The 16152-nt window shown below is 33.6% G+C and overlaps 2 protein-coding genes across 2 annotated transcripts; both read left to right on the top strand.

The window, feature by feature from the left end:
- The first annotated feature begins 1499 nt into the window (after positions 1-1499).
- On the top strand, positions 1500-3572 carry LOC121116060 (lysosomal cobalamin transporter ABCD4). Its single transcript, XM_040710275.2, is given in 2 exon segments — positions 1500-2786; positions 2789-3572. Coding segments are annotated over 2 exon segments (1842 nt in total). The 5' UTR covers positions 1500-1646; the 3' UTR covers positions 3491-3572.
- A 2078-nt stretch (positions 3573-5650) lies between these two features.
- On the top strand, positions 5651-13167 carry Nipped-B (Nipped-B cohesin loading factor). Its single transcript, XM_071887990.1, is given in 13 exon segments — positions 5651-5953; positions 6270-7142; positions 7144-8337; positions 8480-8782; positions 8841-9509; positions 9584-9787; positions 9848-9914; positions 9985-10490; positions 10559-10705; positions 10772-10992; positions 11070-11244; positions 11311-11715; positions 12184-13167. Coding segments are annotated over 13 exon segments (5373 nt in total). The 5' UTR covers positions 5651-5716; the 3' UTR covers positions 12556-13167.
- The last annotated feature ends 2985 nt before the right edge of the window (positions 13168-16152 follow it).

Raw genomic sequence — 16152 nt, 5'->3', positions numbered from 1 at the left:
CAAAATCCGTTCACAGTTTCTAAAATTATATTATAAATATAGAATTTTTGGGGGGAAAACTTCATATATTAAATTTTTCGGAGAAACATTTTAAAAATCCAGAGCTGCTCAGAAAAGACTGCAATTTATTAGAAAAAAAATTCTAAAATTAAATTTCGAATATTACATTTTTTGGATTTTGTTTTGAAAATTCATAGCTATTCTCAAAAAAAAAAAATTTTGAGGAAAAAATTTCAAAAAACCTAAGCTACTCAGAAAAAACTGATTTTTTTTTATAGATAAAAAATTAATTAAATTTCAAATATTACATTTTCTAGTAAGAATAAAAAAATCCTTGATTGGGTGTGTTTAACCCTCCCCTTGTGGACGCTGCTGCATATGTACATTAAGTATAAATATGATTTTCAATAGAACCATCCCCTCTTTTGCGAACCTTGTTCCAGCGATTTTCAAGTCTTCATCAGAGGCATTTTGCTTTACGACTCTTTATTACTCCCACCCAATTACTACTTAGGGGAACAAGACCATAAAAAGTCAGCTTGAGTCTTGCTTGACCTTATCATAGTTTGGCTATAGTTTTTAGATACCTCTATTTGATCATATCATTATTCTCTTATTATTGTTTTTGTTTTTTTGTGAAATAATTATTGGTATCTATCTTGAGGATTGTTTTAAGAGATTAATGTCTACATGAAGGCAATTTAAAATGTTCGTTTGAGATACATTTAGGTTATATGATATGTTGATTGATCTATCAACATATTCGAAATCCCGAATTTTCAGAAAAGATCCACCAACTTCAATCAGTCTGGTCTTTTTTTTCTTTTCCGAACCTTTGGCATATGGATAAGCTCTGGTCTTCATAAGAATTCATCCTCATGGTCTTGATCTGAGAAAATTTTCTTGATCCTAAAGACAACAAATAAAAACCCTTCATTAAAAAAAACTAAATTGACTTACACGTTCATTGTAACTTTTGAGAGTCTATGTAGCAGTTGCATTTGGGAATTCTATCATTGTTAGGAAATAAAAACCTATTCATCTTACTTAAGAGTATCAATAATGCATTTTAAAATTCAAAGTAGCAAATGCATATGCATCAAAGATATTAGAACGCACGCATATTGAACTTTGTTGCCCTCGTAAATTAATCAAATCAAGTTCATAAGTCTCAAAAAAATCTCAAACATCAGGGATATTTGAAACCGCATGAGAGGAATTAAGTGACTTAACATTTATGGAATTTGTTTTTGTGTGGAGATCAAGGTCTTAGTACATGAATGAATCAGTTCATAGAAGGAGTGTAATTGTAACATGATATTTATTGAATTTCTTATGTGTAAAAAAATGATAGAGGAAACATCTGATAAATATGTGATAAGAAATTAGTTTTGTGGTACTTGGCGCTTCTTTTTTTTTTTTTTTCTTCTTCTTCTGTTGATCATCTATGGTGTTTTTAAAGAGAATTGAGTAACTGAGCTAATAATGAACAATTTATAGCCATATTTAAAAAGAGATAAGAGTCAACCACAGCTTTGCATTTGCCAATGTGATAACTGTGAAAGTTATTTGATAATGATTCCCATCCTTATTGTCTAATTAGCAGCACTCAATTGAAAAAAGGACAATCAGATAGATTCATCACTATGATTTCGAATTTAAACAATAGTCATTTCCCTGCTCTGACTCGCAATTATAAAGTGAATTGGGAGTTTATCAAAAGGATATTCACTATACATAAAATTATCTTCTCCAAATGGACGTCCGTTCTTATATTTATCCTGCTCATTGCAGTCTGTGGACTAGAGCAATTCCTGGCCTACAACACTGGATTGATTGCTGGAAACTTCTATGAAGTACTTCTCAATAAGGATATGAAGGGATTTCAAATGCAGGTTTTGATAAGTATGGGATTTATAATGGGAATTGCCGTAGCCATGACATTTCGAATGTACGTTTCCAACATACTCTCACTCTTTTTCCGGGCCATCCTCACCCGTCGTCTTCATGGATCATATTTCAATGAAAATGAATTTTATCGTATCAACGTCATCCTACGTGAGCTGCATATTGATAATCCGGATCAAAGAATGACGGCGGATATTGATATTTTCTGCCGTGCCTATGGTGACATGATGTCACGTCTCATCACGTCTCCATTCGTCATTGCTTATTATTCATGGGATGCTTACACAAGAGCGGGTTGGACTGGGCCCGTGGGTGTTTATGTTTTCTTTCTATTGGGAACTTTCATCAATATATTGCTCATGTCGCCACTCTCTAAGAAAGTATTTAATCTGGAACGGAGAGAAGGAGACTTTCGCTACAAACACGTCTTTGTTCGAGACCACTCTGAGGAAATGGCAATCATGTCGGCTTCAAAGCGGGAGTATAAAAGTACAAATGATAAACTAAAGAAGTTAGTTGTGGCTCAACAGAGTCTCTATAATCGAGAGGCGTTCTTGGATTTGTCTACGAATTTATTCAATTACATGGGTGCTATTCTGAGCTATCTCATCATCGCTGTCCCCATATTTATGGGATACTATGACTATATGGACAAGGCTACACTTGGGAAGCAAATATCCCAGAATTCCTTTGTTTGTATGACTTTGGTCTATAATTTTACTCAACTGATTGATTTGGCTACTAAAGTTGCCAACATGTCTGGAGTGACGCATCGAATCGTTGAGCTTCTCGAGGTGATGGACGAGGAACCAGAAGAGTCTTCCTATCAGGATTGTTTAGAATATAGAACCCATGTTCTCCAATCCAGAGGAGGGAGGAAGAAGTTGTTTTGATCAATAATGTGACTCTTACACCTCCCTTCTCAGATCGTATTCTCATTGAAAACCTGGATCTCAAAATATTGAAAGGACAAAGACTCTTAATCACAGGTTCTAGTTCATCTGGAAAAACTTCCATTCTTAGACATATCCGTGGTCTTTGGAAGGCTCGAATCGGAAGAACTGTTGTGAATGCCAAAAAAGTGTATTATCTTCCACAAAACCCAATCTTTACTGACGGATCCCTTATTGAAAATATGATTTATCCCTCAGAGAGAGATCCAACCCTCGATGATTCCTGGTTCATTGAACAACTAATTGCTCTTGAATTGAATCATTTACTGGAGAGGTATTCACTTAGAGCGGATCGAAGTCATTGGGTTGACATCCTTTCTCCAGGAGAGATGCAAAGGATCTGCTTTATTCGGATATTTTATCATGCTCCTGATTTGATCATTTTGGACGAAGCCACCTCTTCTCTTCCCACGTATGCGGAGGGAGTCATCTACGAAAAATTGGATCAAACTTTCTCGGATGCAACCATCATCAGTGTTGGGCATAGAGAATCTCTCAGAGAGTTTCATGATTTGGAGTTACAGCTTACAAATGGTAGAACTTGGAGCTTGATTGACTTGAATCAAAGTAGAATAGAAGAGGAAGAAAAACAGAGGAGTTTGAGCTCTTGTTCCTCACCTGATACTTGATAAGGATCCTAATTACATAATAATTTGTAACATAATTAATAATACGTTAATAGTACAAATACACTAATACATCAGACCATTATTATTTGTCATTCATAATTCCTTAACATACAGATTTGTTAAGGTTCTTTGACCCCTCCAGCCCAGCATTCCTTCCTACACTACTAACACTCTAAAAAGAAGAACACAAAAATATGGAGGGAAAAAAAAAATTAAGAGATATTTTGTACGTTTTGACATTTGTAAATTTTTTCCCTTTCAAGTGACGCCGTCAATATTATCGGACGATTTTACATACCGGCTCTTCTTTTATTTTTTTAAGAGCGCGGAGAAGTTAAAAAGGGAAATGTGACGAGGGCGCTATCCATGTGGAGAAACTTGGAACTAAGTTATAACGCTTGTTTACGTTAATGACGTCATTTTACTATAGCCAATCAGAAGGATTCGTAGTAAAATAATGCGTACGTTTTCATTTTGACAGTCAGCTGTTGTTGTTTATTTCATCAGTTCTATATGTATATCTTCCTTGTGAAGCATAATAAGGGGTCGTTTGTAGAATCTTATAATAATAGCTTAAGCAATTGCACACTCATTCTCTTTGTGTACTGCTTGGACGACTCCTTAACTTTGTCTACTGTTTTATAATTTATGGTACTTTAAAAAAAAAAAACATTACAATAAAAAATATCCAATCAATATCATACTTTCAACATAAATAACACTAGGTAAATGATCAATAAGCTATTATAGTCTTCTATGACTGTGCTATTTTATCTAGTATTAACTGTGTGCCATTTGTATTTTCTATTTATTGATTCCAATTTTATTTTTATTTTTCAGTTCTGACTGAGCTCCCTATTCCTGGTCCATCATCCTCTGGAGGAGCTCACACTTCTGGATCAGAATTACTGTACAATTCAGCAGTCGCGGAACATGCTTTGCATTTACTTGCTAATCCTAACGAAGCTCTAGTGAATCAATTAAATGCAGCTCTAAGCAACACATCCACCGAATATTTAGAATTAAAGAGTAAATGTGATCAGGCGACTCCAGAAAATCCCCTCCAACATGCACTATTTCAAAAGAATCCATCTCTTTTCGGAGTCAATGACCAAAGAACTGCTTCGGTAGAAAACTGTTTGAATAATGGCACTGCAAACAATGACCCAGTACCACCACCCTCGGTAGAATCTGTTGTAGAACAGCCTAAGGATGAACAGCTTCAACCAAACATTTCTGAACAGCAGCAGCCCGTCCTACCAATGCATCAGCCGGCGCGGTCTCCTACACCTCCTCTAATACCGGCTTTCTTACAGTCAGAGGCTAACAATGGAAATACTTCTTCTACGTCTTCTGTTCAAGAACTTCCATTAGCCCCTCCTCCTCCTATAGAGCCCATTGTTAGCAAAGATGCTGTAGAGAATAAAACATCTGATATTAAAGACAAAACATCTGATATTAAAGGCAAAACATCTGATATTAAAGACAAAACATCTGATCTGAAAGATAAAACATCTGATCTGAAAGATAAAACATCTGATGTTAAAGATAAAACATCTGATGTTAAAGATAAAACACCTGATACTAAAGATAAAACATTTGATATTAAAAATAAAACAATTGATATTAAAAATAAAAAATCTGAAACTAAAGATAAACCATCTAATACTAAAGAAAAACCATCTGATATTAAAGAGGAAATAAAAGTTGAGGCAGAATCCGTTAATATCAAAAATAGTAAGAGTACTGGTTCTTCTTCTAGTGATGTGAAATGTGCTGTAAAGATGAACGATGAGAAACAGCTCAAAAAGAAGCCCATGGTGATGCTTAATAAAATGTCCAAGGAGGACGAGGCTTTAATGCAAAAGTCTCTAAAGGAGTATGCCAAAGGAAGTCTTAAAAAAGCTGAACAAACTGTTGAAGTAAAGACGGCGACGGCGACCACGACTACTACTTCTAGTACTACTAGTGGTAGATCCAAAAGGTTACGAAGTGCTCCTAAGCTCGAAGATTCGAGTGATGAATCAAACTCTGACGATGGTGAAAAGGGTAGCAGTAAGAAAAAGAACAAATTTTTTCGTGCTTCAGAAAAGAATCGTGAGGATGAAAAAAGAAGAGTTAGAGAGGAACGTAAACGGCGAAAAGTGGACGATGATGACGAGGATTTTATCCTTCCTGAAGAGGGGCATAGTAGTAGTGCTGCTGGTGGTGGAGGACCTAGTGGGCATGTTAAAAAAGGCCAAAATTGAGGAAGAGATAGATGTTGATGACACGAAATTCTGCATATCTAAATTTGTACCTCAGAAAAAGACTCGTACTTTTGAGGAAACCGCTCCAACCTCAATCAAAGTAGACACTGACGAAATCATGGAGTCAAATCTTTATCAAAGATTCAATAAGACTGTGGAACTCATATTTGATAATATGGAAGAAATCAATCTCCAGGATTTAGATGCGTCCCAGGTAGGTTTTTATTTAAGTATTTATATTTATATGCATTTTCTAATGCTCTACAACTCAAGCACGCCTTTGTTGCTCTATCCTCCTTGAAATACTTCTTTCAACTAATGAGAGGGTGATGAAAGCAAAGAATTTGTGTGTATTTTCTTAAGTGACGCATTTTTACGTTCCCGGCGAGCCTTTACCGGCACTAAATATATTTATGAATGAATTACAATTGTGTAATACTTACGATTATATACATACATAAATATTCTTAATCTATAATTAATTATCTACATTCATTGAGATTGACTGATTTTTTTTTCTTTTTTTTCAGGATGACTTGGAATTGCCTCCAGAAATTCTCATTCAAAAGTATCAACTTCAGGATCTTGCCTCCGAAACCGCTCGACTCAAAAACCTTGGAGCAATGGACTCTGTTCCGCCTGAGCGTTTAGTTAAACTCTTAACTATCCTTGAAATCAATATTCGTGATGGTGCTCGAGTGTGTCCAATACCTTCAGAGGATGAAGAAGAGGATATTCTTTGGCAAGAGCTTGCCAATGAACGGGTTAATCGGGCTGCAGATGCTTCTTTGACGGCTTTGCATATCCTTACATCGAGGAACATGAACAAACGTGTTTATATTGATGATGTGATTGAAAGATTAGCCATTTTCCTTCGTTTTCAACTCTCTAACACGATATACCCATCTTATGATCCAGTGTATAAAGAAATAAGTAAAAAGAACTATACTTATCTGGGATCCATGAAGAGGATACGAAATAGTGCTCATGTTGTTAGAGATAAAAACATCCTCGGACTCTATAATAAGGTTCTTGAAATGATAACCATGTTGGCAGACCTTGTTAAAATACAACTCTTAACAGACACCACTGTCCTTCATATAAGTACAGTCGCAGTTGCGCCTTTCTTTGTTGAAGGAATTCCTCAATTACAACTCTCAGCACTTAAGCTCGTCACAAATCTTTTTTCAAAGTATGAAAAGCATAGAAAACTTATGCTGGATGACATCTTGTCTTCTATAGCTCGATTACCTTCATCCAAGAGGAATCTTCGATCCTACAGACTTAACTCCTCTAATCACATTCAAATGCTCACTGCACTCGTTCTTCAACTTATTCAGTGCGTCGTTGTTCTCCCCAAAAAAACTTGCACTCACTACCGAGAAAAATAAGAAACTCGTGCCAGATCATGCGAAAAATAGTGATAATAGTAATATTGACGATGACTTTGATTCGTCCATGGACCGTGATGTACTCATTGAAAATCGTTATGAAATGGCCATGGCAACGGCTCATCAATTTTTAACGGTGTTTCTTATGAAATGTGGATCTAAAAATGAGGAAATCGATTACAGGCCTATTTTTGAAAACTTTGTTCAAGATTTACTCACCACTGTGAACACACCAGAGTGGCCTGCTGCCGAGCTTCTTCTCTCATTTTTAGGACATGTATTGAGAGATAAGTTCAAAAATCGGTCCACAGAACTGTCACTGAGGTTATCCTCTTTGGATTACTTAGGTGTAGTTGCAGCAAGACTACGAAGAGACGCAGTTCAAAGTAAATTAAAAGTTGACATAATTGATTCCATCATTAATATCATCAAGAAAGAAGAGGAGAAGGATGACTCAAGTGGAGAAAGTCTCGACTCTATGTCCAACGAATTAGTTCATGAGGATCCCGAAGAGATACGAGTATCATTTTTAAGACGAGTACTCTTGAATTACTTGGCAGTTCAGGGCGGAGACGATGATCAAGCAATCATGAATGCAAGGACTTTTTATATATGCCAATGGTACAGGGATATCAATGCCGAGGGTAAAAAGCCTAAACCAAGTCCTGTTAAAAAGAAGAAAAAGAAAAGATCCTCGGAGTCTAGTGGCGAAGACGAAGAATCGGACGTTTCAGAACCTGAGCCCGTTGAGGAGGATGAAACAGATACGAAAAAGTCTGAATTATACAGGCAAAAAGTAAAGCGAAAGGATTTTCTTGTGGAAAAGATTTTACCCTTCGGAATCAATGAGAAAACCAAAGTTTTATCTACTCACATAGATCCCCCTTCTGCACATTTGATAGTCAAATATTTGAGTTCCAAAAGGCCTTTTTTCAATTCCTTTGATAGCTATCTTCAGGATATTATTAATGTACTCTTTGAACAGTCCACACAAGTTCGTACAAGAGCTCTAAAGTGTATGGCACTCATTGTACAAGAGGATCCAAATGTTCTTCTACGTGCGGATATGCAAAAGTGGGTACATTACAGCTTTACGGACTCTTCAACCATGGTGCGAGAGGCAGCAGTTGATTTAGTTGGAAAGTTTATCCTCCATAAAAGAGATTTGATTGAGCAGTATTATCCAATGATTTCACAAAGGATTCTTGTAAGCTAATATTTCTTATTATTCCATGTTGATGAAAAATATGATCGAAGTTGCGTGATTTTAGTCATTATTCTTATTTCCAAGATATATTTCAAAACGTTTGTATTATTATATTCTGATCATTGTTTGTTTTTTCAATTAGGATACGGGTGTAAGTGTTCGAAAAAGGGTAATTAAAATTCTCAAGGATATTTGCCTTCAATTCCCCGATTATAATATGATACCTGAGATTTGTGGAAAAATGATTAGAAGGATAAACGACGAGGAAGGTATTCGTAAACTTGTCATGGAGGTATTCCAGAATATGTGGTTCCAACCCATCAAAGAAAGAAATAGAACTCCGGAAGAGGAAAAGTTACTTATCACTCGAGCTCAGAATATTACGGATGTTGTAGTGGCTTGCAGGGATACGGGTCTGGAATGGTTTGAACAACTTTTGCAAACTGTAAGCTTAGTGTACATGTTAAATGTGTTATGGTTTATTTATTTTATGTTTATTATAGCTTTTTAAACCTCCCCAAGATAAGGAAGACGTAACAAAGAAAGTTGTTGAAGCCCCAAAGCATTTAGTTTTGGCTTGTCAACAAATCGTAGATTGTATCATTGAAAGTGTACTTCAGATGGAAGAGGGTCAAAATAACGAGGATTCTTTGAATACTAGTGGTAGTCCAAGCCCTTCTAATCGTATTGTTGCATGCCTCAACACACTATATTTATTTGCTAAAATAAGACCAACTCTTCTTGTTGAGCATGTTCAAATCCTTCAGCCCTATCTTTCTATCACATGCAAGACCAAAAATGATTACCTAACTATTGTACATGTAGCTCGAACCATGGAACTCGTTGTTCCCCTTATTAAACATCCGTCCGAAGTTTTTCTATCCCAATTGGAAGAGGACTCTGTTAAATTAGTCATTGAGCACAACATTCCCGCTTGTGTATCTTGTCTTGGCTCTATAGTAAATAATGTGACAAAAAACTATGGGCTTATTCGAGATTGTTTTGTGAAATACTGCAATAAAATGTCCATTTATCGAAGAGCACATGAGAATGATCCGTTAGATCTACGGCTCAAGAAGTCTATGCCCATATTTCTGAGGGGACTTTTTACAGTTGGCCTATTCCTTAGGCACTTTGATTTCTCTAACCCTGATATTTATACTGGTTTAACGGTAAGTTCCTTGTTTCTTTCTTTTATAAAATATTCAAAATTATTAATTCCTGAAATGATGGGTTTTCTTTGCAGGGCGGAAAAGATACGGTGGATGAAGTCTTCGAGACCATGTTTTATTTCATGAGGCACGAATCAACTGATATTCAAACTGCTACTCTACAAGCGTTAGGAAATTTGTGTGTTAGGCATTTTAATTTTATGTTGACGACAAAGCTTAAAAATCTATATGTAGACATTCTCAAGGAGGATTTTTATGATACTAAGCATAAAGTAGTGGTAAGTTCAATTCATTTACCTTAAAATGCATCTTATTGATTTTATTATTTACCCATTTAGATTTTGAACAATCTTGAAAATTATTTATGCGAAGAAGAAAATCGAATGATTAGTCAAGATAAACATTGTAAGGCTCCCTTTTCAAGGGTTTTAATTTGTTACGAGATATGAAATGTCTTTTTATACTACTTTTTTAGGGCTTGAGAATTGTAAGAAAGAAAATTTAAAAGAAATGCGTGATGTAACTTCAGGAATGGCTTCTACTGTGATTCAAGTCTATTTAAAATATATATTAAACTCTGTAATTCATCCTGCTTTAGAAGCCAGAAGAGCTGCTCTGAGAGTTATTGGATTAGTTTTAGCTCAAGGCCTTGTCAATCCAGTTCAAATTGTACCCTACCTCATATGTATGTCAACGGATCCTGCTACCGCTGTGTCTCATACGGCAGATAGGGAACTTCAGGATATTGGTAAAAAGTATCCCACCTTCATTTATACCAAGTTGTTCCAAGGAATCAAATTATCGCATAAACTTCAAATGACCATTCGTAAAGATGGAGAAGTGGTTAGAGGATTTCGAGAAAAAGAAGGAGAGGTTCCTACTGCACTCCACGGTTTCATGTACTCAATTATGAAAACGACCAAAGTGCAGCGAAGAGCACTTTTGAACAATCTCCTGAAACAATTTGACGACTATTCAAATGTAGGAATAAACTCAATGAACTATATTTAATAGTTATTTAATTATTTTCCCTCCGTTTCAATTGTTAGGAAACATCATTAGCGCAGCGTTTGTACCTGGCCGATAACTTGGCATATATTCCTTATACAGTCGTTGATGAACCTCTCTTTGTGATACATCATATTCAAATCATGGTCTCCGTTATTGGATCCAACATGCTTCAATCCTTCAAGGAGGTAAATACATACAGAAGATGTGTTTCATTTTGATATTCATTGATTTTTATTCCATTCCATACATAGTCACTGAAGTATCCAACGGATTGTGAAACGAAAATGAATCCAGAGACTGGAAAATATGAACATTTATATGACGAAGATTTAGATGATGATTTTAATTCTGTTTTATCAAGGCTACCAGATGATCCTAGTGTTTCGTTGGACTGTATTCGATCTTCTCAAGGATGTATGTTGTTGCTTGTTCTGAAAGATCATCTTAAAGAATTCTACGGAATAACTGAATCGTATGTCAATTTATAGTTATTTATTGAATTATGATGTATTAATAAATTTATCGTTATTTCATTGTTGTGATAAACAGAAGAATCAGTCAATATTCTCCGACTGACATATCCAAAGTAAATGAGCGACAAGTTAATCGCAGATCCAATGTTCGATTCAATCCAAAAGCCACTATAGAAATCATTGCCAAAGGAGATGTTAATCGTGAATTAACTGAGGACAACAAAAAAGAAATAGTTAAAAAATACTTTCAAGTACTTGTCAATTTGTTATCACCTTAAAAAATGTGCTCAGACTAACGTATATAATTTCCTTTTTAGTTCAAAGATCTAATGAATCGTATTGACCGTGACGATGAAGAAGATGACGAGAGCAAGAATCCAAACAATTCATTGACTTCTACATCCAGATATTCTAATCACAACAAACCAATAACACCCACTTCTACTCCTACTAAAGGAAGTAAAAGAGATCATGATGAATTTGTACCCCCTATGGACTATCCGCATCAACAAGAAACTATTGCTCAAAACTCCCAGGGTACTTCGGATCGACAAACACGAACGAGTTCATCATCTACTTCGTCACATCGTTCATCCTCAAGTACTCGATCCAACGCATCAAACAACAATGATTCGTCACGAAAAGTACTAGACCCTCAAACCGGTGAAATGGTTCCCTATAGTAACTTTTCTAATGATGACCCTACGTCAAGTGATAATAATGTAAGTGTCGTATACAGGCCCCTAACTACTGTTTTGGGTTACACTATCTGAAATTTGATCTCAAATATTTTGTTAATTGTTATAAAAATTTGGAATTTTTTTTTGTCACTAATTTGTTGTCAAAAATATGGCTTTACAAAAACAATTCTATCGAAAATGTTGAATTTTTTTTTAATAATTTGCCCAACAATCCTCCAACGAAAAATCAAATTAAAATTTGTTGGATTTGAGACATAGGGGCTTTTTTAATGTAAGCAGGGACTAGGGCAATGAGAAATGTGCGTGGCCATTTTCTTTTTCTTTAAACAATTTTTTTGCATTGTTTAAAAAATTGATTTTTCTGAATAACGCTTTTTTCAATATAGAACTTGAATTTGAATAGAATTTGAGCAAGTGCTCTCTAAAACTGGACCTGATCAGGCATGTTTGCAATGTGTTCTGACTGTTTTATATATTTATTACTTATAGGAGAAGAAGTCTAACCCTGTTCCCAAAATAACCATTAATTTGGGACAACGCCTCTCCTCAACCTCCTCTTCAAGTAGTCGAGATCGTCATCGACAAAGCAGCAGTTCAAGTAACAGCAGTAGTAGTCACCGATCACATAGACATCATTCATCTTCTTCTCATCATCAAACACCACATAGACAGTCATCTTCCTCATCGCATAAACACCACAAAAAGAAAAAAAACGAAAGAAATGCTCAGATGAAGATTCCTCTGACTCTGATTATTCTTAAAGAACCACAAAACCAAGCCAAACTGAATATTCGCGACACATTCATCACTTATTTTTATAAGACTTTGTTTGTTTGTTTTTCTCCTTCTTTGTTTCTTTAAAAGTTAATTCGTATGAATGAAGTATTCCTGTGAAGAGAATTTGAAGTGTAGGCTCTTCTCTCTCCCATTTTTTTTTTAAATTACACAATATGTATACTACTACTACTACTTTTTTTTTTATTATTATTATTAATTTATTTATTTGAGAAAATTAAATTAATTATGAATTATTATTATTCCTGGGGATGATGAAATTAAAGTATATTTGTAAGTCTATTTATTTTTTTATAAAATTACGAATGATTATGCTCACTATAATTATTTTTCCTTAGCATCTCGTAACACACACATTTTCAATAATTTAAAAAATAATCATTTAACTGATGATGGTAGTAATATTATAATAAATGATCCCCGTAAGTTCTAAATGAAATAATAGTGTTACAATGAATCATTGTATGACTATGAGAAGCTATTATTATTACAAAACAATAATATTAGAAGGTTAATTTCATAGGGTAACGCACAGTCCAAGGATCTAGTTTATACTCTGGTAAGTTTTTGTAAAACAAACAAGAATAACTATTAAATTGAAAAAATTCTCGTCATTGAATAAATCGCAACAATTTATAAGTAAAAAAGTTATAGAAAATAAAATATCGTTACGAAATATTTACTACTGTCAAATCTCACAATCATTTTCTTATTGTTTTAAATTAGAGCTCCACGAACGGTGTTAATCCCCTCAAAATTGGATAGAGGAAGTATATTCGTTAACAAAGGGGTTTCCTAAGATGATGACTAGACAAATATCTTGTCTTGTACAGGCTCATATATATAATAAAATACTTAAAATTTATTACTTAGGGTTTTATAAAATAACTTCTTCTTTTTTTTGAGCAAGGGATCCATGACAGCTCCTTCCTTCTATATAGTGTTCATTTTGTCAGCTATGACTAGACAACGAATGTTTTTTTTTGCATGACGATATACATTTTTGTTAAATGTTTCATTTGATTAAGCATGGATTACTTAACATCACAAGTCTTGTTAAAATAAAGATGAGACGAAATAAACACTGGTCCTAGAGGTCACTGGTCATGTCATCGGACATGAGTTAAAAATAACATTTTTGTATGAATTCCAAATGGAAAATTCATTTATTTATATTTTATACTAATATATGAATGTTTTAATTGATTCGTGTTAAATGCAACCATTTTCGAGTTCAGTTGAATTTAAATTTCTGAGAATTTCCGCATAATATGTAATCTGGTTTCTCCATTGTATTGCATCATCTCTTCTTTAAAAAGAAAAATTTGTGCTGTCTTTTAAAGAGTAGTGCTCGAAATTTGACATATAATTACTCGGATGTTTCGAATTTATATGAAGCCGAATTTTCAAAAAAAAAAAATATATATATACATACATATATTTTGGCCGAGCAAAATAATTTTCAGGAAATTGTCAGCTTTAATAATGTCAAGTTTTTTCGAATTCGAGAATACTCGAATCCAACACTGTACGAGTATATATGCATATCAAAAATATTTGAACTTCACAACGTAATAATATTTAGACGAGACGAAATGAACACTGATATCACTACAGATCATTATTTAGAAAGTTGATTTATATATTTTTTAAATTAACTATGTAAAAACTAAAACCTTTGGAAAATATAATGATTCAAAAGCCCTAAAATGACCTCTAGGCAAGGTTATGACATATTTTAGAAACACGCATCTCTGGCTCATTTTCAAATAACATATATATTTAGAATTTGAATAAAATTATATTTTTTAATGTGTTTTTTTAAAAACGTCACGCATAAAAGTTATTCAAATTTTGTTTCTTGTTGTAAATTTATTCATCTAGTAATGGATATACGAAAGAAATTAAATTTATCTGAAAACAAACTTAAGAATCACATAAATCCAAATCCTATGGCCCCTTCAAAAATGTTAGATACTTTTCTCACAACACTGCTTGTATCAAGTAAAATTTATTTAAGATATCCCAGTTTTTTTTATATTCATTGTCCAAAAAAACTAAAAAATAATAATTATTATTATAACTTTCACAAAGTCCTATGTGTAATGTGTGACCACATTGGTCATTAATAAAATAAAACTGTATCAATAATTCAAAAATTATTGGATATAATTTCTCTAAATCTTGAACAAGGATCTATTTTGTTACACTGATGAAGAAAATTAAGCAGTGGTCATTATCGTGATGATTCATTAACTTTTCTTTCCAAAATTAATTTTCTGTTGTACCAATGGATGAATGTTTGCCTAAAAATGAAAAAAGTCTCTTTTATTTAATAGTAAAAAACCTAGGGGTTAATCATATTAAAATGTTAAGAAGTAATTGATATTGCCATTTGGATTTTCTAATGATGAGTAATTAAAAACTTTGAATTTCAAAAGTTTCGATATTGGTTATAATCGATAATGTAGACCAGTTGGTATAAAAACCAACGAAAATCAGTCTCTCCGATATATTGCGGTTGAAGTCTTACTTTATATTAGTGTTGTGTTGACTCGAGTCGAATTGATAAAATTCGACTCGAGTCGATAAATTAGAAAAGGAAAATATGAAGCAGACTCACATGCCCACCGGCAATTTGAAAATAATATAAATATTTACTCTCTATTTTGTGAACAAGTTGCAATTTAATTGTCTAATTTGGTCATTTTAAATACCAAAGTTATACATTGATACTCTAATTTCTTTAGGATCTATCGAAATATACGGGGATTATGTATTTATAAGTAATATAACTGTGAGCATTTGAACTTTTATAATGTTCCACATAATCCTAAATATTTAAATTATTATAATTAAATTATTCTCATCCAAAGTACTTTAAATCATTCATTTGAAATTATTTATCTCATTTAATGTTTGCAACTTGTACAATTTTCTTATACAAGTTACAAATTCTACATTTTTTTACTTCAAATAGGAAAGCCTTTAGGTTTCAAGTAGGTATTTCAATGTGGATTTTTTTTGTATATCCTCATAATTAATTCGTATTCGGTATTACAAATAAGAATAAGTTTCATAGTTTAGCAACTTAATTTTTTAATGAAACATTGTAATGTTTATTACTATAAAATGCATTAAATGTTTGATTTTTGTTGGAAAATGATGGGATTATGCGGTATGACCCAACATGCCACTGCATTTCAACGGTTTCGGTTGAAATGAAAGAATCGCTGAACCTGAACCGGGCACAACTTTGCCTATTTTGTTTCTTGTTCGAATTCATTACAGGGTGAGATTTTGTTGGTATATTTATTTATATATTATGGAGAAATATCCTTGGGGTAAAATGTCTAAAGGCGAAATTGTTTAAGGCACAATCTCAGGAAGCAAAATATTTTAAGACAAAAGTACCGGGTACCGGCCAATAAAACTTGTTTGGATTTGCTTGGGTTATTATGCCAAAGATTTACTGTTGACAGTCCGTCTCTATTATATTACCCATGCATGAATATGTCTTTTATCGTATTAAATATGTTATATTTATTGGCATTGCAAAGAGGAACACAAACCTATTAAGATTTTTTTTCGTACTTGTAAAACCATAAAAGTAATGGAGAATAGTGTTATCGAAAAAATTAGCCTGGATAACTTGTCAATTTT

Source organism: Lepeophtheirus salmonis, chromosome 4 (assembly GCF_016086655.4).
Source record: "Lepeophtheirus salmonis chromosome 4, UVic_Lsal_1.4, whole genome shotgun sequence".
Lineage (NCBI taxonomy): Eukaryota > Metazoa > Arthropoda > Copepoda > Siphonostomatoida > Caligidae > Lepeophtheirus > Lepeophtheirus salmonis.
The sequence above is the reverse complement of the archived record's forward strand: the minus strand, read 5'-3'. Positions and strand labels throughout refer to the sequence as shown.